This window comes from Sinocyclocheilus grahami, unplaced genomic scaffold (genome assembly GCF_001515645.1).
Source record: "Sinocyclocheilus grahami isolate Dianchi unplaced genomic scaffold, SAMN03320097.WGS_v1.1 scaffold313.1, whole genome shotgun sequence".
Taxonomy (NCBI): domain Eukaryota; kingdom Metazoa; phylum Chordata; class Actinopteri; order Cypriniformes; family Cyprinidae; genus Sinocyclocheilus; species Sinocyclocheilus grahami.
This window is the reverse complement of record NW_015505492.1, coordinates 361,902-389,647: the sequence shown is the minus strand read 5'-3', so window position 1 is coordinate 389,647 and position 27,746 is coordinate 361,902. Positions and strand designations below refer to the sequence as shown.

At 36.1% G+C, this 27,746-nt stretch overlaps 1 protein-coding gene across 1 annotated transcript in view; it reads left to right on the top strand.

The window, feature by feature from the left end:
- The first annotated feature begins 666 nt into the window (after positions 1–666).
- LOC107601823 (PH and SEC7 domain-containing protein 1-like) overlaps positions 667–27,746 on the top strand; it is a 29,118-nt gene continuing 2,038 nt past the window's right edge. Inside the window, exons 1-16 of the mRNA XM_016294132.1 lie at positions 667–2,269; positions 2,357–2,474; positions 3,761–4,292; positions 4,917–5,372; positions 13,297–13,482; positions 13,812–13,892; positions 14,017–14,129; positions 14,278–14,336; positions 16,313–16,402; positions 21,529–21,572; positions 23,741–23,928; positions 24,386–24,456; positions 24,577–24,734; positions 26,473–26,617; positions 27,439–27,582; positions 27,661–27,729. Coding sequence (XP_016149618.1) covers positions 680–2,269; positions 2,357–2,474; positions 3,761–4,292; positions 4,917–5,372; positions 13,297–13,482; positions 13,812–13,892; positions 14,017–14,129; positions 14,278–14,336; positions 16,313–16,402; positions 21,529–21,572; positions 23,741–23,928; positions 24,386–24,456; positions 24,577–24,734; positions 26,473–26,617; positions 27,439–27,582; positions 27,661–27,729 — 4,044 coding nt within the window. The 5' untranslated portion in view covers positions 667–679. The remainder of the gene's footprint in view (positions 2,270–2,356; positions 2,475–3,760; positions 4,293–4,916; positions 5,373–13,296; positions 13,483–13,811; positions 13,893–14,016; positions 14,130–14,277; positions 14,337–16,312; positions 16,403–21,528; positions 21,573–23,740; positions 23,929–24,385; positions 24,457–24,576; positions 24,735–26,472; positions 26,618–27,438; positions 27,583–27,660; positions 27,730–27,746) is intronic.

Sequence of the window (27,746 nt, the reverse complement as noted above, 5' to 3'; positions counted from 1 at the left end):
CTCTGTGGAGGCCGGGCCGAGTGCCAGAGTCTCCTGATCCGCCATGGCCTCCTGAGCTCCCTGCTCCGCCATGGCCTCCATGAAACCAAAAATGAAAAACAAAAGAAAAACAAAAAACTGTGTGGTCAAAAAAAATTTAAAGGGATATTCCACCCAAAACTGAAAATTGCCATTATTTCTATGTAATTTCCTATGTCATTCCAGACTTGTATTTCTTTCTTTTGTGGAATGCACAAAAAATATATATATTTTGGAAAAAAAAATTCAACAGTTTTCTTCCGTGTCTGAAAGAACATTGGGAACCAAACAACATTGGAAGACATTTTTTAAAATACCTTATTTTGTATTTCAACAAACAAAATAAATTAAGCCATACATTTTAAACAACAGCAAAAGCCAGCAAATAAAGTAAAAAAAGAAAACAATAAGTTAAATTTTTTCATGCTGTAATGCATTCTGGGAACAGAAAGCACCAACTTAGTGCTGTTTATACTTACAGATAATCTATAAGTAGCTAAGAGTTTACGCTAATGCAAGCACAGCTAATCATTACAGTTCTGTCGCATCACAGTCATCTCATGTTCACTATGATGTATAATTGTATTAGGCTGTAGAACTATTGTAAAAAATTACAGTAAAACAACAGCAGCTAGAGCCTCAGAATCCTTTCAATAGAACCATGGAGGAAAAAGCTACCCCTCTTCACCTCAGAAAAAGGCTCAGTGACCCAGTGTGGTTCAACAGCTTGGAGTCCATGAACAACTGTAGTTCAAAACAGCATAGTCAAGGTTTGGGGAACTCACATATGGGTAACACCAGCTTTAGGAGGGCAACTCTAGACTCCATTGCCAGAGAAGCCACCCATCGAGCATTGGAGGAATTCGGTTCCCCACAACTAAGGCAAAAACTGGCAGGCAACTGTCCTGATAGAAGTCATGACATCAGGACAGGAGAGCAGCGCCGCTGTCGGTCTTGGTCTGGATCACCAGTGATACCATGCAGTTCTAGAACCCTGCCCACTAAAGCAACAATAATGGACCATGAGCGGAATAGTCAGTTTTATAGAATTCCTAGGAGCCCTGCTACAGACCAACTGTCTAACCATGCCAAACAAGCTTACTTTAACATGTCACACTTAACCTCAAACACTCAGGAGGTCTCAAACCAAAGAGTGCAAGGGTATAGGTATCGCCCAAATTTACCATCTGGAAAGCCTACAGCTATTCAACACGAACTACCAGCTATGATTGTAACTCAACCATCAAACTATCAACAAATCAGTCATTCCATAAGTGATAGTCCACGGCAACCCCACAGAGTTAATTTCAACCTGGCCAACTTCAAAAATAAGGTAGAAGAAGGAGCTAACCAACTGAGTGGAAGGGGCAGTGCATCCCCAGCCACAAGTCCAGAGATGGCTCGTAAACTAGCTGAAGAAGCCACCAAACTTTCCATACTTATGGAAGCCAGGAGGTCTCCATCCCCAACCCTATCATCAACAGACACCGTAAGGTCTGACAGTCCCCAGTTGGGACATTCAAGAGAGCCTCAGCTCTATGCTAGCTTCCAGGGCCCTGGAACTCACTCTAATTGCAACCTTTCTGTTCAGGAGCACAACTGGAAACAAGAGTCTATAAATACTTGTCACCACTCTATTCAAACAACCCCTCTTTTGCCCCACATTGGAAGTACATCTCCAGCAGCTCCAGCAAGGTTGAACCGATCAGGTGTAATATCATCCTCTCCCATACGAGACCCTCGGATAGAGATAACACAGTTGGTTTGGAAGGACAGCCCGACTTTGCATCGGCACCTGCCTTCCCAGTACACAAGGGACAATCATACACCTAGCTATGAGCGTAGGCAGTATGGGACACTCAGAGGTCACAAAGACAGCCCAGATAGCAGCAGGAGACCTTTTACAAGGCCTAACCTAGAGACACCAAGCTGGACCACTCAGCAAAAGCATGGGATAGAGGAATGCTTAGCCAGAGAAAAGGGAAACAGGAGGGAGGTGGACAGTCATAAGAGGAATAGTCCAACAACACCAGTCTCCCAGGAGAACCATTGTAGGGTCTCAGTGCAGAAAAATGAGATGAAAGCTGACACTAGGACTAACAAGGAGTGGAGTGGTACAGCATCACAGAGCTCCAGTGGGGTCACAGGCAGCCTTATAGAGAGCACGCTACATGAGAAAGATTGTATATCATCAGAGACATCTAGCAAAACCAGCCAGAAGAGTCCTGACTCTGGAAACACAGGCACACAGGTGATCTTGGTACACATCTTTAGGCTCATCTCATGCATTGATTTACTGTTTGATTTTGCTGTCTGATAACTCAATTTTTGGTTGTAGTCTGAAAGTGGACCATTTTCACTGAGGCCTTCCTTGCACTCACAGAAGATTGCTCGTGCCAAATGGGAGTTCCTGTTTGGGTCCCACACCGATCAACAAGATCAACATGAAACAAAAGGTGAGAATTTCTTAGAAATGACCAACTCAGATTTCCAGTAGCCAGTTTTCTGAAATGTCATCCTTATTTATTTCATTTGCCTTTCCCTGTAAACAAGCTGTTTGCCTCATAATGAATGCTTAATCCAATTATGTAACAAGCCTCATCCTCAAAGCATGACATTAGGATTTGCCTTCTCTTTTTAACTTGGCTCTTTGTTTTTTTTCTTTTTTCTCATCGCTTCTAAATGTGTTATACTTTCTCTTTACTTAAATTTACCTTTTAATGGATTTATGTTTCAGCTTTGCTAGATTTTAGCTGTGGTTTTATGTTGTTGTGTATACTGTGTATATTTCTTGAAAAATTATGTATTTATCTGTAATTCCAGTAGCCTTCAGATGGGTTATTTTTAGGTTCATTGAGTTCTGAATTCTTTACTGTGTGTAGGTGTTTTCAATTCACTGATGTCAAAGAGAGAGGTTAGAAGAGATTGAGTCACTTGAATTATTCATGAAAAATACTTGTTTTAGGTGGTTATTTATTTCACTTACCTTGACATTCATACAGTTTTCAAATACCTTTATCCAAAACAATTTCAGGCTATTTTTTTAATCAGTATATGAATTTCTTGGGAATCAAACTTATGTAACAAGCCTCATCCTCAAAGCATGACATTAGGATTTGCCTTCTCTTTTTAACTTGGCTCTTTGTTTTTTTTCTTTTTTCTCATCGCTTCTAAATGTGTTATACTTTCTCTTTACTTAAATTTACCTTTTAATGGATTTATGTTTCAGCTTTGCTAGATTTTAGCTGTGGTTTTATGTTGTTGTGTATACTGTGTATATTTCTTGAAAAATTATGTATTTATCTGTAATTCCAGTAGCCTTCAGATGGGTTATTTTTAGGTTCATTGAGTTCTGAATTCTTTACTGTGTGTAGGTGTTTTCAATTCACTGATGTCAAAGAGAGAGGTTAGAAAAGATTGAGTCACTTGAATTATTCATGAAAAATACTTGTTTTAGGTGGTTATTTATTTCACTTACCTTGACATTCATACAGTTTTCAAATACCTTTATCCAAAACAATTTCAGGCTATTTTTTTTATCAGTATATGAATTTCTTGGGAATCAAACGCTTGCCCTAGGCATTGATAGTGCCATACTCAAACAATTGTTAATTTAATAATGTCCTTATTTGTAAGCCTATTTAGATAATAACTTCTGCAAATAGAATTAAAATGGGGCCAAAACAATTGACTGTTTACTGTAAACAAACAGTTCTCAATCCTTTGGTATTCCACATTCCAGGCTCCTCCACTGCACCCTCCAGTGGTTGTTCCAGTGAGTCTCCGACACCCATTCCACCCTTGTCTACCCTCGTAAGGCCAATAACAACATACTCAAGACACTGTAAATCAACTGGCTCTTCGAAATCCCCATGCCACAATGTACAGCAAGTCGACGTGGAGTTGATAAACCATCATCCCACAGTGGGGTCCTCTAATGAGGCGGGCATCATCAAACGTAGTGTCAAATATTCAGAGACAGACATAGATGCGGTGCCCCTGCGCTGTTACAGGGAAACAGACCTTGATGAGGTGATGCTGGCAGAACAGGAGGAGGTGGACTCTGCGTTTGGCAGCAACCGCAGTGTGCTGGGTACCTCAGGCACCAGCAGCAGCAGCCCCCTGAAGGGAGTGCTATGCCCACACACAGATGGAGAGGAGGAGCTGCAAGATGACGAGGTGGTGAGCTGGGCCAGTGTGAGGATGCAAGGTGACAAAAAGAGGCAAAATGCCACACCTGAGGGAGATGAAGTGTTTAGTCGACTGCTAAGAGGGTGAGTGTAGAATAGATTACAATTAAGCACCATTACCATTGTAAATTCACACACATATCCACAATCCACATCCCAGTGAATGCAACAGAGGACTTTCACTTGACCAAAAGAACAACAAAATGGGCAAGATCTGATAACTTTAAGATATATGTTGAAGATTCCTCCATTTTGAAGACTTTGGGGTAAATTAGAGCGTGTCTGTATTCTTGGGAATGACCAGGAGGGCAGTAATGTCATGCGAGGGGGTCAGAAGTTTTGAGAAAAATAGTATAAATGTACATATACAGTATAACTTTCATTCTGATTTCTAAAAACTTGTTGGAAATCAGACTAATTACAGTTATTTTATTCTGTTGACACCCATCTTTTCAGTAGTTTCTCTTTATGTTTTTTTTTATGGTGGGTAGAAAAATAGTGCCAACTTAAAGTGTCAACTTAAAAAAAAAAATTTTTTTCAAATAATAATTTAATTTTTTTTGCAGTATTAACTTGGTCTTTATTCATGAAAATGTAAAACTGCCATTTAAATTTTAGGAAGGTACTGTGGCATCATTTTAATTCATTTTAAATGAGGCAGGCGAACCACTCATAGGAACACATCTATGACTTATGTTCCTCTTGTAGTCCCCCAGATTGCCAGCCTGACAGCCACACGGCTTTGAAGTCTCCCATCTCTGTCACCAGCCCCTGCCGAATCTCATCAGATGGTTTGGACTCTTTCAGCAGACACTTTGAGAGCATTATGGAGTCACACCGTGCGAAGGGCACCTCTTACAGCAGCCTGGATAGTGAAGACATCACCCCTAGTGGCCCACCAGTCTTCACGTTTGACTTTCCGACCCTCACTCCTGAGATCCAGAGTCAGATCAGTGAAAGTGCCAAGCAGATCATCGACCTGAACTTTGCTCCTCTGACGTCCCCCGAACCACCTGCTGCGTCTGATCCCACAGAGTGTGTGGCCTCCCAGGACCTGTACAGGGAGGACCAGAGCGGTGTCTATGAAGAAGAGAGTCCATTCTGCAGTGAATCCTGCTCTGATCAAGCCCGCAGGCCTGATTCTGACACAGATGCTGCCATAAGGTTAGTTGCGGTCAGGGTATATTTTCCATAAATATCTCATCACTGCATGTTAACAGATATGTTAGTGTAGTGTAAACACCCCCAAACCCACTGGTGAAAGAAACACTCGGAAGAATAATAGTAATTATACACATTAGAAAAGGAACAGCTGGCAGAGCAGACACACACACACACACACACACAAAGACAAACTCATTCCTGCTGTAGTTGCTTTCAAAATGCAAACAGCTGTTTTGATGACAGATGGTACCCATAGCTCTATGTAATTTGGTCATTTTTAAATATTTGAGTAACCAGTTGTTCACTGAAAATGGTTTTTAATGGGCTTTCTATTTTAAGATTTGTTTACAAAAAAGAATCTACAGTTGAGTATTTACCACTAGAGAGCAGTGCTGAGCTATGTGATTGTACTGAGATGCCAGCTCACTTTAGAATGAGCTCCAAATACATTTTCTCTCACATATGCCATTGATGAATGTAATGTGAACAGTTTTAAAGCAGAGAAATTGTTTTGATCAACTGTATGCAGCAAGTAGTCATATAAGGATGAAGTTCTTAACTAAATAAGTTCTCGTGACTGCATAAAATCCTTCCGGTGCTGTGACTGACCCACAATCTCAGGGTCAGATTTGTGTTTAGGCCTATAATCTCTTGCTACTCCTTCCTGTCTGCTGTCAGAGTAAGTCAGAGTGTAGCTCTGAGTCTATGGGATTATTTTTGTGCCAATAAAAATGTATGTAATTGTTCACTAAACTTATGAAAATATAAATTGAAACTGTATAAAATGTCTTTGAAACCGTAAAAAAAAAAATGCAGGCAAAATCTTTGGTTTCATTTAATACACTGCATGTTTTGCTAACTGTTTTCTCCTCTTTCTTTTGCTGATATGTACTTACAAATGCACTTACAGAGTTTTCATTTATGCTTCTAAAATTTATTTTACGCTTTTGAAGTTTTCATTTATGCTTCAGAAGTTTTCGTTTGCCATTCTGGCACAAATCTCTCGTGGGGGTGGGGCAAGCAGTGATGTGTTCTCATTAGCTACTGAGTTTTTGATTGACACATTCTTGACCTGGAAATGAAAGCATCAATGTTGCGCCTGTGTGCATGTGGGTCTGTTAGAAGCTCTCTATTTCATTTTAGTGATCTAAAATTAGGAGTTTTTTAAAATCTGTATTTATCTGCTGCTACTACTCTGTCGACTTAAGCTTTTAGGAGAGCGACTGATCAAGCGCGAGAGAAAGTGAAGGTGTATTGAGGTTTAGTTAGAAGTATAATACTGAAAATATTATATAATGTCCAATGTTCTCAAAGGATATTTGCTTATTGCTGATGATTCTTTTGCATTGTAGGGTCTAATTAGGTTGTGCTGTTACAATTGAAAGATAATACTATCATATATATATATATATATATATATATATATATATATATATATATATATATATATATATATATATATATATATATATATATATATATATATATATATATATATATATATATATATATATATATATATATATATATATATATATATATATATATATATATATATATATATATATATATATATATATATATATATATATATATATATATATATATATATATATATATATATATATATATATATATATATATATATATATATATATATATATATATATATATATATATATATATATATATATATATATATATATATATATATATATATATATATATATATATATATATATATATATATATATATATATATATATATATATATATATATATATATATATATATATATATATATATATATATATATATATATATATATATATATATATATATATATATATATATATATATATATATATATATATATATATATATATATATATATATATATATATATATATATATATATATATATATATATATATATATATATATATATATATATATATATATATATATATATATATATATATATATATATATATATATATATATATATATATATATATATATATATATATATATATATATATATATATATATATATATATATATATATATATATATATATATATATATATATATATATATATATATATATATATATATATATATATATATATATATATATATATATATATATATATATATATATATATATATATATATATATATATATATATATATATATATATATATATATATATATATATATATATATATATATATATATATATATATATATATATATATATATATATATATATATATATATATATATATATATATATATATATATATATATATATATATATATATATATATATATATATATATATATATATATATATATATATATATATATATATATATATATATATATATATATATATATATATATATATATATATATATATATATATATATATATATATATATATATATATATATATATATATATATATATATATATATATATATATATATATATATATATATATATATATATATATATATATATATATATATATATATATATATATATATATATATATATATATATATATATATATATATATATATATATATATATATATATATATATATATATATATATATATATATATATATATATATATATATATATATATATATATATATATATATATATATATATATATATATATATATATATATATATATATATATATATATATATATATATATATATATATATATATATATATATATATATATATATATATATATATATATATATATATATATATATATATATATATATATATATATATATATATATATATATATATATATATATATATATATATATATATATATATATATATATATATATATATATATATATATATATATATATATATATATATATATATATATATATATATATATATATATATATATATATATATATATATATATATGTATATATATGTGTGATGTATTCAGATGTTAAGAAAGTCTCACTCCAACGAGGCAATCAAGGTTGACAACCCTCGCCATAACGCATATGCACTTAGACCGTCACAATGAATGATCACCTAATTCTAAAAAATTCAAACAATATATAAAAATTACATTTTGCCTGCTATTTTTTTTCAGGGTCAAAGACATTTTATTTAGTTTCAATTCTTTTTTTTATTTTTTTATTTTTAAGTTTCTTGAAAAGTTGCGTTCATTTTTAAAGGCACAAAAATAATCTCATATGAGTCTACACTTGCAAATATCATCAGCATTTTTATCTTGTTTTCCAATAAAAAAATCTAAACCTCCTTAAAAACATTGAATTTAAAATTATTGGATTTACTTGAAAGAAAATTGATGAAAAGATAATAAGACTTGCTGTATAAATCTTAAATTTATTTTCCTTATCAGCAAATTGTTTTTTCTTCTTCTGTATGCAAATTATTGTATTTATTATTCTTAAATGGACGGAAAACAGTTTTTCAATTTATCTTGATTTAAATGTTTTTACCCAAAAAAAAGACAATAATGCCAATCAAGAAAATATTTTTTTATAGTGCAGATGGTAGAAAATATATGCATTTGACCTTTGAAAACATGGCAAGAGTTGTGTGACAACAGCAGTGTTTTACAGTGTTTTGTAACTTTGAGACTGGCATTTTAATGTGGCATTGTCACGAATTCAGTCCATGGACTTCCGTTTATTCTCCACCAGAGGTCACCCTTTCCATTTCATTGACTCTCGCATAACACAAACTGTTGCATAGCACCCCGGACTACATATCCCATCATTCTTTGCATGATTTGCACACTGCACTGATTGCACACAGCTGTTTCTAATCACCTCACTCACTATATAACACCCACTCTAACCACATTTCTCTGAGTATTGTTTAGCCTGTACCCCTTTCCGAGTCTCCGTGTTTTCCTGTGTTTTGCCCGCCATATACCTGTTTGCCAGTGTTTTGACCCTGCCTGTTTACCACGTCTCTTAAATAAAGCCTGCAGATGGATCCACATGTCTCACGTCTTGTCAGCCCCGTTACAGGCATAAGGTTTTCAAGTCCCCTACAATAAGGAACATTGTCTGGATGTTTTATCTGAGTTTTACTGTGGTTATCAGGAGGGTCTGAAAGCCGACAATGTCTGCTTTGATACCTGGCTCATCCGCTACATTCCTTCTCCTGCCGTGGGGCCAGATAGACCTGGAGCTTTGCCAGGCATGCTCGGTCTCCATGGTGAGAGCAGATTAACTTGTCCTGTGATTTCAGGGTTTTAAATAGAGAGAGTAGGAAACTCTTTCTGTTTCAGCAGGGCTGTATCTGTCCATTATTTTATTTAAAAGGCCACGGATATCGAAGAAACACAAAGCATTATTCTAACACATAATTCTGGCCTTTATTTTTTCTTATAGATCTATACATATTAAGCATTTGTTAATGAGACAAACTATGTATTCAAAACCATGTTGAGTTTAATGGGAGGGACAAAAGTAACAAGGCAAGACAAAGAGAGGAAGAGAGGGTTGGAAAGAGGGGAAAAGGGGGAGTAAACTGTTGTGAAAGGAAATACAGACCATATCCACCAGCGAAAAATAGCTCCGCTGACAAGAGAGGAACACGCATTCACATCCCCAAACAGGCAAGCATAAGGTGGGAACAGCCAGCAGGACGGGAGAGAACAAGAGAAAATAAAACAGATGAACAGCTGTATCAAGCCTCTGACTTCGCTATGGGCACAAAAAGAGCTTGTAAAAGTTTGGAGTAGGATAAAAAATCAGCAACACGGCAACTAGAGACTTCAATGAGAGTTCAAGGGACTTGCAGAAGCAGAGGGTCAGATTTCTTCTAAAGCCTCCTCAGGCTAGTTCTGGACAAAAGGAGGTTCAGGGAAGGGTAGCGAATGTGGAAGGCTGGATGCTGTGTTTATAAGCGAGCTCCTGTCATCTGGCTCTGTAAGGTGTGAAGGGGCAGGGCTAAGGTGATGGCTCATTATGTGCTCTGCTGGGGGGGTGGGGCCTTGGAGGATAATTACATGTATGCCCCCCACCCTGCCATATACCGGTGAGTAGAAAAATCTAGACTTCTTTTTAACTTATTGTCTTTATTTGTATATTTTGCTTTTTATTTTTACTTTTTAAATTTGACTAATTCTGATGTGTTTTTGTTATTTTTGTTAGCACTAGTCAATTTTATTAACAATTTTATTATTGTCATTATTAAAATGTTTGTGTAGTGTTTATTTTAGGGCTTCAGTTTCAGTTTTAGTATTAGTTATCTAATCTCAAATGGTGTTTGGGGAATACCTAAGTCAATTCACAGTTTATCACACTATTAAACACAGTATTCAAGGTTTTTATGAGGACCATTATGATCTCGATTTGTAGGGGTTTGGGTGGTCTGACTCCTCCAATTAAAATTTGTTGTCAAAACGAAAAGTTCATGGGAATTAAAACATGTTTTAGTCAGGGTTTCAAAAAATATTTCAATAACAAAAAAAACTTTATTACAGCTTAGTTAACTGATGGTAAATAGATGCTCGCTGAAGAAAAATTGTAACTGCACACTCTTTTAAGCATGGTTTATTATTACCAGCGTTTCAGCCAAACAAGTAGCCTTTGTCAAGGAATGAACTTTTCTTCATTAATTTCCTCCTTTAACTTGCACCACAAAAAGTTGTGTGTTTGTTTTGCTACTGTATCAAATAGATGCTCGCTAACAGAAATCATGTTAGCCTGAGGATTTAATCATAGTAACATTCAATTTCTTATGATGCCAGATTATGGCATCATAATCTGATAGAGCATTGACAAAACATAAGCACTATCACTTAATTGTTGCTTAAAATATTACAAATATATCTCAATTATATGTGACCCTGGACCACAAAACCAGTCTTAAGTTGCACAGGTATATTTGTAGCAATAACCAAAAATACATTGTATGGGTCAAAATTATAAATTTTTCTTTTATGCCAAAAATCATTAGCATATTAAGTAAAGATCATGTTCCATGAAGATATTTTGTAAATTTCCTACCATAAAAATATCAATTAGTCAATTAGTAAATATCAGATTAGTAATATGCATTGCTTGGGACTTCATTTGGACAACTTTAAAGGCGATTTTCTCAATATTTAGATTTTTTTGCACCCTCAGATTCCAGATTTTCAAATAGTTGTATCTCGGCCAAATATTGTCCTATCCTAACAATACATACAATCAATGGCAAGCTTATTTATTCAGCTTTCAGATGATGTATAAATCTCAATTTCGAGACTTATGACTGGTTTTGTGGTCCAGGATCACATATTTATCTTGCATTGTGCAAGACCATCCTCAACACATTGTGAAACACATTTTGACAAATTTCCTTAAAAACTTCAACTCACTTATAGTCATTTTTCCATTAAGTGTTTTCATAACCAGTCAAGACCTAAAATTCTCGTTGTCAGTGTAATCATATCCTTGGCATGTGATACTCTTAGGCTTCTCAAGTCATGCAAAAAAAAATTAAATTATGCAGTCTTTTTAAAGAGAGGTGTGTTAAAAGTTTTTCACAAAGCACTGGAATGTTGAAAAGCCTCAGCACATGTGAGGTGATTGTTTGCCCATACACCTCCCTGTATGCACCTCACCATTTATAGTGAGTGGGTGTGAACATGTCCACTAAGAAGCATTTATTCGTACAATGTAGAAATATGTGCTGGCATTTGTAACAATCGTCGTCTTGCATTTTTTCTGCTTTAAGTGCCCTCACCAGAAAAGTTATGATATGTGTGTCATGTTATTGTTATTCAAACACAGGTGCCTAAATATATCAGCTGATGTCTGACATACAAAAATATTTAGCAAAGGTGTGTCTGTTAGTCACTGTTCATCTTTGTAGAAGCTCTTCCCACATCCTAGAAGCCGTGGTGGAAAAGCTCTCTATATTTCTTCCTGACTTTCTCTACCATGTTTCTATCTGTCCATTGTTTAAAGAACAAACAATCTGCCCTCTTCCCCTTTTTTCGAGTCTCCTCCCCTGCCTTCTTTGTGAACTATCCGGTTGGAGTAGGTTGGGAATGGAGAACTTCGGAACAAACCAAAGACAGATGACAGGGGTGATCCGCATGTGGCATGAACTTTTTTGGCTCCCGTACATCTAACAGACTTTGGAATGCGGTGGTTTACAGGCAGAGTTGGGTCACTGAGGTAGAGTAGATGCTTTTTTAAGCACTTTTTGGGTAGCCGCTCTTGTTTTGGTTTTTCAGACCTTTTGTGTCATTAGAGTTTTACACTTAAGTTTTTGATTCAAGACTGAATGGAATGTATTTAACATATATTTGACACTTTTAATATAAATTAAACTTCTTTCTGTCCTCTCACATGTGAATATCAGCTGAAGACCTTTATGTTTGTGTGTGTATGTGTATGTGTATGTGAAGCTTTTGAATAGTGGACAAAGGGCAAATATACAGGTTTATGCACTCAAAATAGTTTGTCAGGTGTGCTTTTTTAGTTACTAAATGCTGGTTTCTCTGTGAATGGTGGATTGAGTTGATCTGCTGGGAAAGAATCTGTATAGGTAGATCAGATAGACTCTATTTACATCACACTGCTAGTGCTAAGAATAACAGGTTCAGACATGAGAGATAGAAGGTAAACAAATTTAACCTCATGATTTGACTGCTTGACTGCTTTAGCGAATAGTCAGTATTAATATGTTCAGTATGCTTATATTGTGTAGTTGTCTATGATGGCTTATTTTAAGCCCAAGCATATTTACATATCATATCTGGGTTGCCTTTTTACAAATAAAATGTATACCACTTTTCCTTTTCCTTGGTAATGCTATATATAGTTCATATTCAAATAGATGTGTGTCACCTTTCATGTAGACGTCATTCATTTATTTTTCCTCCGTTCCAGAGAGAGGCCATCACGGCCGGTGTCTGAATCCGATCCAGAGGTGGCTGAGCGATTGGCTGTGGGCAGCACTGAAACTCTGGCCAATGGCAACAAAGCTGACCTCCAAGCTGCAAAACGGCTGGCCAAACGTTTGTACAATCTTGATGGATTTAAGAAGTCAGACGTGGCACGTCACCTGAGCAAGAAGTGAGGATCATTTTAACCATTAATAAATACTAAGAAATTATGTAGTTCATTCCTCTTTCTTTGTTTTTTGAGCTTTTGTGAAGCAAAGTTCAATTTAATAATAATAAATACCATGTTTTAAATGTACAGTGGGGACTGTTTTACAAATTTACATTTTATAAGTTAAAAATGAATAATAAATATTTATTATTCTGGACTGTTTTTAGGTCATTTATTTGTGAAAATGATCGTGTGAACTTCTTTGTACGAAGGGATTGACTTTTTGACCCCTAGTATGAGGCCCAAAAACCTTATTTTCTTACGCTTTTGTCTTTTCATGACTTTTCCAGCAATGATTTCAGTCACATGGTGGCAGAGGAGTATCTCAGTTATTTTAACTTCTCAGGGATGATGGTGGATCAGGCGTTAAGGTGCGCTAGCTATTCCTCCCATGTTTAGTTAAGTAAATATTTGCTCTCGTTTCTCATGTCCAACAGGTTTATTCAAATTCTCAATCTGTTTTTCTCATTGTCTTTTGTCGTTCTTGTTTCTTAGAGTGTTTTTGAGAGAGTTTGCCCTAATGGGAGAGACACAAGAGAGGGAGCGAGTATTGTCCCATTTTTCTAAAAGATACCTCCAGAGCAACCCGAACACTATTCTAAATGAAGGTAAGCCATGCCAGCATTGTGTGTGTGTGTGTGTGAATGAATGTGCATTTGTTGTGCATCTGATGTGTATTACAATATAACTAACACTATGGGGTGCTCTTGCGCTGACTGTGTGAGCTTATGGGAGTTCTGTGCCTCTGTGTTACAGACAGTGTTCACACACTGACTTGTGCCCTGATGCTGCTCAACACTGATCTGCATGGTCATGTGAGTTTTGAGATGTCTCTGATGTACCATAAACGCATAACAAACAATGAAAAAACTATTAATAAATACTAAGAAGCTTGTGTTTGCATTTATTTGAGTCCATTCCTCTTGCTTTGCTTTTTGAGCTTTTGTGAAGCAAAGTTATCTTTGATTATAATAATAAATACCATGTTTTAGGGCAAATGTGGAGAAATATAAGGTGGGGACTGTGTTTTAAAAATGTAAACCTGCAAATAAGGGGGGAAGTCGTGGCCTAATGGTTAGAGCGTCGGACTCGTAACTCAAAGGTTGTGGGTTTGAGTCTCGTACCGGCAGAGATTGTAGGTGGGGGGAGTGAATGTACAGTGCTCTCTTCCACCTTCAATACCACGACTGAGGTGCCCTTGAGCAAGGCACCGAACCCCCAACTGCTCCCCGCAGCATAAATGGCTGCCCACTGCTCCGGGTGTGTGTTCATTGCTGTGTGTGTGCACTTTGGATGGGTTAAATGCAGAGCACTAATTCCTAGTATGGGAAACCATACTTGGCCACATGTCACGTCACTCACTTTAAATTTTTAGGGTTTTGAAAAAACTTTATAAGTTAAAAATGAATAATAAAAATGAATAATTCTGCACTGTTTTAGGGTCACTTATTTGTGAAAATGACCATGTGAACAACTTTGTATGAAAAGATTGAAAAGACTTTTGGACCCCCAATATGAGGCCCAAAAAAACGTATTTTCTTATGCTTTTGTCTTTTCATGACTTGTGCAGCAATGATTTCAGTCACATGGTGGCAGAGGAGTATCTCAGTTATTTTAACTTCTCAGGGATGATGGTGGATCAGGCGTTAAGGTGCGCTAGCTATTCCTCCCATGTTTAGTTAAGTAAATATTTGCTCTCGTTTCTCATGTCCAACAGGTTTATTCAAATTCTCAATCTGTTTTTCTCATTGTCTTTTGTCGTTCTTGTTTCTTAGAGTGTTTTTGAGAGAGTTTGCCCTAATGGGAGAGACACAAGAGAGGGAGCGAGTATTGTCCCATTTTTCTAAAAGATACCTCCAGAGCAACCCGAACACTATTCTAAATGAAGGTAAGCCATGCCAGCATTGTGTGTGTGTGTGTGTGAATGAATGTGCATTTGTTGTGCATCTGATGTGTATTACAATATAACTAACACTATGGGGTGCTCTTGCGCTGACTGTGTGAGCTTATGGGAGTTCTGTGCCTCTGTGTTTCAGACAGTGTTCACACACTGACTTGTGCCCTGATGCTGCTCAACACTGATCTGCATGGTCATGTGAGTTTTGAGATGTCTCTGATGTACCATAAACACATAACAAACAATGAAAAAAAAAAAGAATCATATTCAGGTTCAAATAAAAATCCCAAGGGTATTTTAACTTGGAAAATATACACTGATACTTCATGAATTTAGGTTTTAAACATACGCCATGAACATCTGACTTATATACAGTAAGCTATAAAGCATGAATACATTTTTTTTTTTTTCGATTTTTCAACAATGCGTTTTTGCTGTGCAAAAGTTGACCTTCTAAAATGAATGCCAGTCACATTTCTGAAATATCCATGTCTGTTTTGTGGAAAACAAAAAATATAACTGGAAGTTATAATAAGGTGTTTATTGTGAAATTACTACTGTTATTTTTTACATGTATAAGATTTGAGTCTCTGTGAAGGGAGCTAGAACTGTGTTTTTAGGATGGATTTTATCCTCTGAGCTGTTCTCCACCCTGAGGGGATGAGGAGGAGTGTCGGTTTTACAGTTAGGAATAAAAATAGAAATTCATCCATAAATGTAATAGTAAAAACTTTTCTCAGGGGAGGCAGAATTATTTTTGCACAAAATATTAACACGTTTTCTGCCCACTGTGTACTTGGTATTTTAAGTGTTGTTGAGTGCACAGGAACTGTGAAATAGGTCAGCGCATCAGCTGACAGTGAATTTATATGCTATCGTCTCTCTCTCATTCAGAACGTCGGGAAGAGGATGTCCTGCATGCAGTTCATTAGTAACCTAGAGGGGCTAAATGATGGCCAAAACTTCCCAAAAGATCTTCTCAAGGTTTGTAGGGTTTTCAAGCATTCACACACATTCACACACTGACTGCTTTTGCATATTGAATTATCTCATTAAGGTCTAATTGTGTTTAAGCCATAGAAGACATTCACCTGCACCACAGCCAATGAAATAACCCTGTGTAATCAGCATATTCTAAATAAATTAAGGCATGCACATTCTTTAACTGTTACTCTCCTCTGGAAAAATCTTGGTATTTAATATGATGCATTTTAGTAATTTTGAACAGTAAATAATCAGCTCATTATTGCTCATAGTAGAATAGTTTTAATTTTCATACACTACAAACTTCAAAAGTTTGGGATTGATAAGAGTTTTTAATTTTTTTTTAGAATGAAGTCTCTTATGCTCACCAATGCTGCATTTTTTGATAAAAAATTGTATGTAATATGATTTGATATACGGAGAAGTGATTAAAAAATTCCCCAAATTACAGGCATATGTCAAATGCCTTATTTAAATGTATAGAATCTGCAATGTTGTCAGTCAATAATCATGATTTATATCTGAATATTCTTGTGCATGTAAATGTTGTGCATGAATATTCATGTGCATTATTATCAGAATATTTTCATGTAAATGCCCATATAAAAGGCACTTTTTATTGTAGATATTGGAGTTGTGGTAGAACCATTCTCACAGATCATAGCTACAAGATCAAGTTTTGCATTATAATGCTGCACTGGATGCACGCTGTGCCTGAAATAATTGTTTATTGCCATTTTATTGTTTGCCATGTCTGAAGTTGAGTGTTGTGACTAAAATCCGCCATGTGGGGGTTTCTGTCGCAGCTGATGTCAATGAACTTCCTGTGCTCCAATGTTCTGGTGCTCAGGGTTTGTCTATTTTAGTCCCTTCTCTTGGATTACAGGCCACTCTGCACAAGAATAATAGCCACATGATGACCGCACCTGAACCACTCTGCTAATATGTGCTTTAAAATCACAGGGAGCCTTTCAAGCGTTTGGTCTTTAATATTTGGTGCTTGAGAAACAATTATTATAATAATCTATGTTGAAAACAGTTGTGCTGCTTTATATTTATGTGGAAACCATGGTACATTTTTTCATCCTTGCAAAAAAAAAAAATGAACAAAAAATCAGTCACACTTTATTTTAAGGTCCAATTCTCACTATTAACACAATTAACTACAACTTTTGCCTCAATAAACTCTGCTGCTTATTAATAAGTAGTTAGGTAGTGATTAAGTTTAGGTATTGTGCAAGATTATGGATGTAGAATATGGTCATGAAGAATATGTGCTTTATAAGTACTAATAAACAGCCAATATGTTAATAATAGGCATGCTAATAAGCACCTGGTTAATAGTGAGAAACGGTCCTTATACTAAAGTGTTACCAAAAAATCTTTTTAAAAAAACCCAAACTTTTAAAAGATAGTGTATGCAAATCATCATTCACTTAGATAAAAAAAATGCTTTAAAATTATTTTTTATTGTTAGTTCATAAATCATAAATATTAACGTGTATTTTATCACAGATGGAATGCTATTGTATAAAATGTAACCAAGTTTGAACTTTTTTCATTATAGTTCTTCAGGCACTATCTATGTTGCAGCAGCTACTGCACAACACACATGGATGTAATCCGTTTCCAAGATGTGTTTGGCTTGAGAAAACTGTATTCAGTCCTTTTCAATTCAGGCTTTACTGTACCCCAGGTGCTTTTACAATCTCAACTGTTAGCATCTCAGTCTGCTTTGATGAACACATGGAGTCCTTCTTGTGCTCTAACACGAGCAGATAAAACCTCCCTATGCCCAGCTCACTGGGATAACTGCTGGCTGCCTGGTGACAGTGGCCAAATAAAAGCAGGTCACGTTTGAATAAAGTTAGACTCAGACTATGGGATACCCAGTGTCCCAGAGCTGTCTGTGACAGAGAGAGAGAGAGCGAGAGAGAACAGGCTGCATCAGTGAGCAGAGTGCCAAAAGAAACCACACCAACCAAATGAATTCACTGCTTCTACAATATCCCCAATGACTTTTAATATTGCGTAATTCTTATTGATAACATAAGTCGACTGTTCATTGGCTGCTCCCATGTGTGAACTGTTCAATTATATTTTGCAACTCATTTGGCCAATGGCTAAAGCAATTGGCTGATGGATACAAAGCAATTTTTACAAGCTTTATGTAATAACTGTAAAAATGATTTTTCGGAGTTGTAAATGAAACACAAGATTATTGGAGCATGTTTTACAAGAAATTGTCAAATTTCACGTTAAATTCAGCATGCTACTTCCCATTTCTTTAAAACAGTTTTCACTCAGAAATGGCTAGTAAATTTTACAAATAATTTCAAAGAAGTAATTTTTTTCATTTAAAATGATTTATCAGTTAATTATTTATTGTTGCATTTTTAATACAATTTTAATGGTTTAAATAAACATTTTAAATTAGTCTATTTATCGATTTAAAAAGTGATTGTTTTATCTCCATTTTTATTAATACATTAATACGTAATTTTATTATTTAATGGTATTCCTAGCCAATAAAATAATATAAAAAAACTCAAAGTTTAATGCTGATTTTGAGTGCCAGCATACTCAGTTATCATAATTAACATGATAATAAATTCGAGCAACATGCAGGCTTATTGTCATTATACCTTACAACAGACATTTTCTACATTATGCGTATTGAAAATGAGATTGAGTATGGCAATAAAGTGATGTGAAGATTTGCACGTTCTTGAGCCTGGAAACTGATTGACATTCACAGGAGGGTGGGATCATGGAACATTCAAGTGCCGTGATTTGTCAGTCATGCTGGGAGACGGGTACATCAATTGAGAAGCAGAGTGCGAGAGAGACCGTGAAAGAGATCGGGCGAAATTGTGAATGCAAGAGAGAGATGGGAGGGTGAACACTCCTCCCTCACAAGTTCTCATTCTCACAGCACAGCCCATTTTTTATCTGCAGCAAGAGCGCAGGACTCAGACGCCCAATCTCTATTGTTCCTACAGCCGTGGAGCAGAGCTGTGTTTGTGGAAGGGAAAAAATCAGGTGTGAAAGAATCTGGATAACCGGCGTGAGGATACAAGCTCGAAGAGAAAGAAAGGGATGAAAGAGAATTCTGGAAAACTTCTAATGCATTCAACCGACTGACACTGAATGGAGAAAACTGCACAAAGCAACAGGATTGTCTCGTTTCTTTGCTGAGTTCCTGAACCAGTCTGGTCCTTCTGTCTCTCACACGTCTGATGTCTATTTTTCCGTCCCAGAGGGGGACGTTAGGTGACGTCACAGTTTTGGGATGCCAGTTTGAGAGTGGGCAGCAGTCAGACCCTCTAAGTCTGTTCCCTGCATGAGCCCATGTGTGTTTATCTCATGCATTTGCTTCAATGATGTTCACATTTATCCGTCTGTCCTCTTCTCCAATTATCTCCTTCCACCATCACGGTCCTTGCAAGCCATCTGCACCGCACCTGTGAGCGTGTCAGCATGCATCGGTGAGCGCGTGAAGGTGTGATGAACTCGAGGATGTATACCAGGAAACAACTGGATGTTGGCCGCAGATCCTCAGCCTTGATCGTCTTTGGTGTTTCAGTCAAAGCAGAAAGTTTGATGCAAAATGGCGCTGGTGGATTTGCAGTGGCCCGGCGATGTTTTTACATGCATAATGAATAGGAATGGATCCATAATGCAAGAGATGGAATCACTACGGAAAGCCTGATGCCCATGTGTGACACCCTCAAGGATCTCCCAAAGAGCTTCGCCACTGCCAAAGACTTTGAGTTTGCCACTGTGTCATTTGACGTGCTCTTTGAACTCATTTCTACTCACCGTTCTAGATTCTACGTGTGGAAAAAAGACATCAAGTGAATGAAGACTTTGTCAAGTTTAATTTAGCATTGCTTGATTTTCATTTCCTCATCTGTGGATCCTGTGTCTAGAAAAATCATGATTGGTGTAAACAGTATTCACTCCACTGGTCGTCTCCGCTCTCGCTCCCTGTGCTCGGTGCGATGTGGACGGGACTTCAGCGTGATGGACCCGTTCCGTTACACCAAAGCACCTCGCTCTCGTTCTGTTTATCTCATGCATTTGCTTCAATGATGTTCACATTTATCCGTCTGTCCTCTTCTCCAATTATCTCCTTCCACCATCACGGTCCTTGCAAGCCATCTGCACCGCACCTGTGAGCGTGTCAGCATGCATCGGTGAGCGCGTGAAGGTGTGATGAACTCGAGGATGTATACCAGGAAACAACTGGATGTTGGCCGCAGATCCTCAGCCTTGATCGTCTTTGGTGTTTCAGTCAAAGCAGAAAGTTTGATGCAAAATGGCGCTGGTGGATTTGCAGTGGCCCGGCGATGTTTTTACATGCATAATGAATAGGAATGGATCCATAATGCAAGAGATGGAATCACTACGGAAAGCCTGATGCCCATGTGTGACACCCTCAAGGATCTCCCAAAGAGCTTCGCCACTGCCAAAGACTTTGAGTTTGCCACTGTGTCATTTGACGTGCTCTTTGAACTCATTTCTACTCACCGTTCTAGATTCTACGCGTGGAAAAAAGACATCAAGTGAATGAAGACTTTGTCAAGTTTAATTTAGCATTGCTTAATTTTCATTTCCTCATCTGTGGATCCTGTGTCTAGAAAAATCATGATTGGTGTAAACAGTATTCACTCCACTGGTCGTCTCCGCTCTCGCTCCCTGTGCTCGGTGCGATGTGGACGGGACTTCAGCGTGATGGACCCGTTCCGTTACACCAAAGCACCTCGCTCTCGTTCCTTAAAGCCCCTGGCCTTCCCTGATCTGCTCGGCAAGGTTCAGGATGGCCAAAATCACCCACAAACCCGGAAGAAAAAGCAAAAGGTAACACTTGTTAACTGCAGGATCTGCCCATGGAAATGAATCTTCTTTTTTTTCCTTCTGCTTTTAATGATGGTAGGGTTGATTTTTTTTCCATGATGAAAAATGTTGTCTGCAACCTGTTTCTGGTTCATGGTTATTGTTAACTTTCAGTTGCTATTTTTAGACACGTCAGTGGGATGTTTGAGCGCACACACATATACACGCAAAGGGCAAAACTGTTGATGGGGTTGTGCTTTAATGCTGTTGTTTTCCACTTTTAACAGGCTCTCTACAACGCTATCAAAAATGAAAAGCTGCAGTGGACAATGTAAGTCTAATGTTTTCCCTACATCAGATTCAAGAGCACCATCCTCCTCATCCAGTGTCATCCAAAACATTTGAAAATAATTCAATGCCTCTAGAAGTGTTATTGATTTAAAAATGGCATAAGCTCATTATAGAATCCTTTAGTTGGAAAGGCCTTTCATTTCGTCAGTGAGATGTGCTTATTAGGCGCACTTTTAGGGAAAATAAAGGTTTTTTATAGGTTCTTTACTTGAATCCAGAAAGCTCTTTACTCAAAAAGGTTCTATAAAAATCTTTTTGACATTAACGATAAAAAAGAAAGGATTCTTTTGGATCTATTAAATAATACTTAATTTAATTTATTTAATTGTATTATTTTTTATTGATTTTTTTTTGCCATTGTTTTTTTTAGTTTCTTCTAGTGACAAAGTCTCTATTTATACAAACTGTTTAATCCAGATATCACAAATGTTGTGGAAATAAAGCAAACTGAATCCATAAAATATTAAAATCTTTGGAACTCTAAAAAGATTCAGTTTATATTTAGAACCTTTTCACCAGGCTAAAAAAGAATTCAGTAGGGTTCTTTTGATTAAGCCCCAATTAAGGAATTTTTAGGGGTTCCAAATATGAAGACTAAACCCTTTAAGGTTCTATATTGAACCATACACTCTTAAAAATATATAGCTTCTTTATTGCCATAGATGGTTCCATGAAAAACCTTTAGCATCCATGGAACCTTTTCATTGCACTAAAGGTTCGTTATAGTGGAAAAGCTTCTTTTGGTTTTTAAAATGTTCTTTTAAGAACTGTTCACTGAAAACCAAAAATGGTTCCTCTGTAGCATCATTGCAAAAAAACCCTTTTGGATCTTTAAAAAAAAAAAAAAGAGTGTATGTACTGTATGTGTGTATTTATGACCTGGCCAGAGCTGTATGATGCTCTAAGCCCTTACTTTCGACTTTGGCTTTCCAGATTTTGTTGCCATGGTTACCGCAAGCAGCCTCTCCATAATTACAGGTTGAAATCTTTGACTGGCTAATGTGCAGACTTAAACACAGCCCTCTCTCTTTGTCTCTCACACACACATACTAACTCTCATGTGCACTGCGTTTGCTCCTTGAGGGGTTCTGCAGTACCCTTGTTTATGTGTGAAGGAGAAAAGCACGAGTGATTGTTTTATTCTCTTTCATTTAGCAGCAGGTCTTTGATCTTCTAGCGTCCCTCCACTCTTTTGGTCTCTCTGTTTCGCACTCCCTCCATTTCTGAGTTTGACTCACTTCATTGCACTTTCATTTATTTAGCATTGTGTGATTCTCAGCTAAAGGCCATCATTCATTGTATGAATCAATGCACGTCAGTCACCATTTTTATGTGGCTGCTCCTTCTGCCTCCCTCTCTCTCTATCTCCCTTTCTCTCCCATGGTACTCCATCTTCTGAGCTGGTTCTCTTGGTTACTAGTGTGGAGGCCAGCAGTTACTAAGCAACAGATGAGAGCATTATCATGTGAAGGCAAAGGCTATGTGCTGTACTCCGTACCAGTTTGAGAGGAATGTTTAGCGGTCCAGACCTCAGGGGCTCTCCAGGGTGTCTGACTGCACTCCCTGCACAGCTGGATATGTGTACTGTAGATAAAATACACCTATGCCAAGCAATAGGCAATAAAGATGCAGTTTCAGTCCTTATCAGTGACTCTAAATGCACTAGGGCTGTGCAATTAATCGCATGCGATTGTCATGCGCATCTCGTCAGTAAAGCCGGTTCCGTGATTAGTAGTAAATCTCCATCAATCTGTGATCTCAATCTCAATCTGCAATAATGAACGCGATATTGCCTAATTGTCAGTGAACTACTGCTCTGTGTAGTTAATGCTGCTCCATCTGAAAGCAGGTGATGGAGATTTACTACTAATCACGGAACCGGCTTTACTGACGAGATGCGCATGACAATAGCATGCGATTAATTGCACAGCCCTAAAATGCACAATAAAAAGGCCTGTAATTGAGGTGGGATGGCGCTTTATGCTACCTCGCTCCCTGAATCACTACCTGTATGTGTCTGTGTGTGTTTAAAGTCAAAAGCTAAAACAGCAATTGAAGGTAAATGTTGAAAGTCAGAGAATTTTGCATTAGTATGTAGAGAATGCAGACTACTGTTCATAATAAAGCTCTTGTTTGTGTATTCTACAGCGACGAGGAGGAACTGCGGAAGTCTTTCTCTGAGCTGGACGGCAGGAAAGACTCCACATCTCACACTATGAAGCGGATCAGCAGTGGTGGTAACGCCCTCATCAGTGTTGCACAGCAGTCCAGCGCTCAGGTCTACGTGAACGGCTTTCTCGTGCGGAAAGTTCACGCTGATTCTGATGGCAAGAGAAGTAAGCCATTCCTCAGATGCAGCCTTTTATTTGATCTAGTAATGTTTTCATCTGTTTTATAGTCTGAATAATTGTATAATAATTGTTTAAATGACCAGAAGTATATTCTTGTTTTGTTTTCCAGTAAAAATATCAAAGATCTAAATATCTCAAAACAACATGCATTTAACTATGTTGCAATTCATTATAGTCTTTTTTCTTTCTTGTTTTAATCATAAATCTTAAAATAAGATATTTGTCAATGGGGTAAGAAAAATAAAATCTCTTTTAGTTTTATCTTAAGAGTTTTGCTAATTGTGTAAATGTATCATGTTTTAAGAATTTTTATATTTTTACTAGGACAGAAAAAGTGATTATCAGTATTATGATTGTTTCAGTGTATTTTAAAAATAAAAAATAATCACCTAGTTATAGAATATTTAATGTTTGTTTAAAAGTTTGACTGTTGTTCTTTTAGCTCCACGAGGTAAAAGAGGATGGAAGACATTTTATGCCATCCTAAAAGGACTGATTCTTTACCTTCAGAAGGTACATTTTAGTCATTAATGTTTTGTGCTATATGCACCATATTTTCTTGTGGTTGCTGTACAGTTATTAACTGTAAAAAAAGATTTGTGATTTGCCTCTACTTTGCGATTTGGTCTGCAGGATGAATATCGTCCGGATAAGCAGCTGTCTGATGAGGACTTGAAGAATGCAGTATCAATCCATCATTCTTTAGCCATGCGGGCAGCAGACTATAGCAAGCGACCCAATGTGTTTTACCTTCGCACTGCTGACTGGAGGGTCTTTCTTTTCCAGGCCCCGTAAGTCTTGTTGTCTTATCTGTACAATAAGAGTGATTCACTTCAAAATCAGAAACAGAATTTTATACCTTTTTTAAGCTTTTTTTTTTTTAATACCATTAAAGGGTTAGTTCACCCCAAAATGAAAATTCTGTCATTACTTACTTACCCTTATGTCGTTCAAAATCCGTAAGACCGTCGTTCATCTTCGGAACACAAATTAAGATATTTTTGATGGAATCTGAGAGCTCTCTGACCCTGCTAGACAGCAATACAACTGAAATGTTCCCAGCTCCAGAAACGTAGTAAGGACATCGGTAAAACAGTCCATGTGACATCAGTGGCTCAACTTCAATTTTGAGACGCTATGATAATACTTTTTGTGCGCAAAGAAAACAAAAATTACATAATTTATTTAACAATTCTTCTCCCCCGAGTTACGTCTTCTGCCATTTTGGAGAGTAATCAGCGTTGTTTACGTTAGGAGGGGAAAGCGTGCGCATGAATGTGATCTGCGTAATCAGCGTTGTTTACACTTAGGGTAAAGCGTGCGTATGCATTGTGATACTCTCCAAAATGGCGGAAGACAGCAACTCGGGGGAGAAGAATCGTTGAATAAAATCGTCATTTTTGTTTTCTTTGTGCACAAAGTATTCGCGTAGCTTCGCAAAATTGAAGTTGAACCACTGATGTCACTTGGACTGTTTTACCGATGTCCTTACTACGTTTCTGGAGCTGGGAACATTACAGTTGCATTGCTGTCTATGCAGGGTCTGAGCGCTCTCATATTTCATCAAAAATATCTTAATTTGTGTTCCGAAGATGAACGAAGGTCTTACGGGTTTGGAACGACATGAGGGTGAGTAATTAATGACAGAATTTAAATTTGGGGGTGAACTAACCATTTAATATTTTATATATATATAATATTTTATTTATTTTTTGCTAGTTTTTAGAAAATTAAGCAATTTAACCCCTTTCTCCAATTCTCAGTAGCCTATTGTAATGCCAAAATCCAGCATTGTCATCACAGTAATACAGTTTAAAATATACAGTATTAAATAGAAAATGTTTTTTTTAATTGTAATATTTCACATTATTACTGTTTTTACAGGATTTGATTAAATAAATGCAGCCAGGGTGAGCATAAGAGACTTCTTCAAAAACATAAAAATATTATACCGTCCGTAAACATTTCAACTGTAGTGTATAAGTGAAAGGCAATGTAATCAGTTTTTAGCCTTTTATAGAACTTTTTGCATAACTTGGACACTTTGTCGTTTTGTCACTTTTGTAATTGACGACAAGAATTATTCAGCAGAAGGCTCATGGACAGCTCATGTTGCTTTGTCTTTTGGAAACAGGACAGCACAAAAACACACAATGACTTTCTTTCAAACTCACACACACCTGAGTGCACCGGCTGGTTGTTGATTACATGCAGGGCTGGTAACACCCTTGTCAAAATGTTCTCATCTCAGATGAATGACTCAACGTGTATCTCCCAAGAGGATGGATCCTTCTCAGCTATTCTGTCTGTCCCAGATACACATACTAAAACTCTGCCTTTCATTCTGCTCCATCTCTTCTGCTAACAGCTGCCTGCTAATTGTTTAGTTTTCCAGGCTGTGTTAGTTGTATTGAACACTCGGTGCACAGTTTCTTTGAGCAGGGAAAAATTAGACGTTCTTTGTTCCATCTACTGTTTTTTTTTTTTTTGCTGCCCTCTGTTTGACCTGTGCTTGCATTTCACCACTAGCAACGCAGAGCAAATGCAGTCCTGGATAACCCGCATCAACACGGTGGCAGCCATGTTCTCTGCCCCTCCCTTCCCAGCAGCCATTGGCTCCCAAAAGAAGTTCAGCCGCCCTCTTCTGCCAGGCTCAAACACCAAGCTCTCACAGGTAACCAACACTTCTCTCTCTCTCTCTCTATTAAAGGGCATCACACTACAGTTAATTCTATTCACATGCATGTGAATGCCGGTGACCAGAAATGCAAGCTCATGTGAAGAAGTTTGGCAAAAATGTAGGTCACACTTAATGGTACAATTCTTGCTATTAACAAAATATTAACCATGACATTTGCCTCAATAAACTCCTAATTAGCTGTTTATTGATAGTTAGTAAGGTAGTCGTTAAGTTGAGGTATTTGGTAGGATTCGGGATGCAGAATATGTGCTTTATAAGTACTAATAAACAGCCAATATGTTACAAACTAGTTAATAGTGAGAATTGGTCCCTATACTAAAGTGTTTACTAAATTTAAAACCTGTATACATGTGAATGTTCATTATTTTCATAAACATTTTTAAATACATTTTTCAAGGTTAAACATTTTTAACAAATAGCATAAATTATTCATTCATAATAATAATTCATATAATTGTTTGAGTGGTTGTACCATATGAAGTTATATATATATTTTTTTTCTTTATTTTTTTTGCACATTGGTTCACCATGAATTTGATAGGCCGAACAAATGTTTTTCAAATATTTATATTTTCACAAAGCTGCTTTACTGCGTAATTATTTTCCCTTTTTAACAATAGATTTAGTGACATTTTAGGAAATTACAAATTAACAAAAAACGATCATCCTCAAATGAGGCTTTTTCTGTCATTGCAAGATCTAAACTGACAGTTTTTACTTTTTAACAATATATTTATTGAATTTTAATTAAAAAAAAATTCTTAAAGCTTTTTTTTTCTTTATTATGATACTAGGAGGAGCAGCTTAAGTCTCACGAGACACGGTTTCGAGCCATTTCTGCTGAGCTCCAGGAACTGCGCTCTACGCCCCAAGACCGCAAGTCCAAAAGTAGGGACCAAGAAGAGTACAAGCAAAGGGAAGAGTACATGGACTTTGAGGTAAAAACATTTTTTACTATACTCTTCCTTCCTTCACTCTTCACTCCATTTATACATCTTCCTAAATGTGTCTCATAGAAAACACGCTACGGAACATATGCAATGCTGCTGAGAGCTAAGATCCGCATGGGGGAAACGGACCTGGAGGCGTTTGAGGCTCGTTT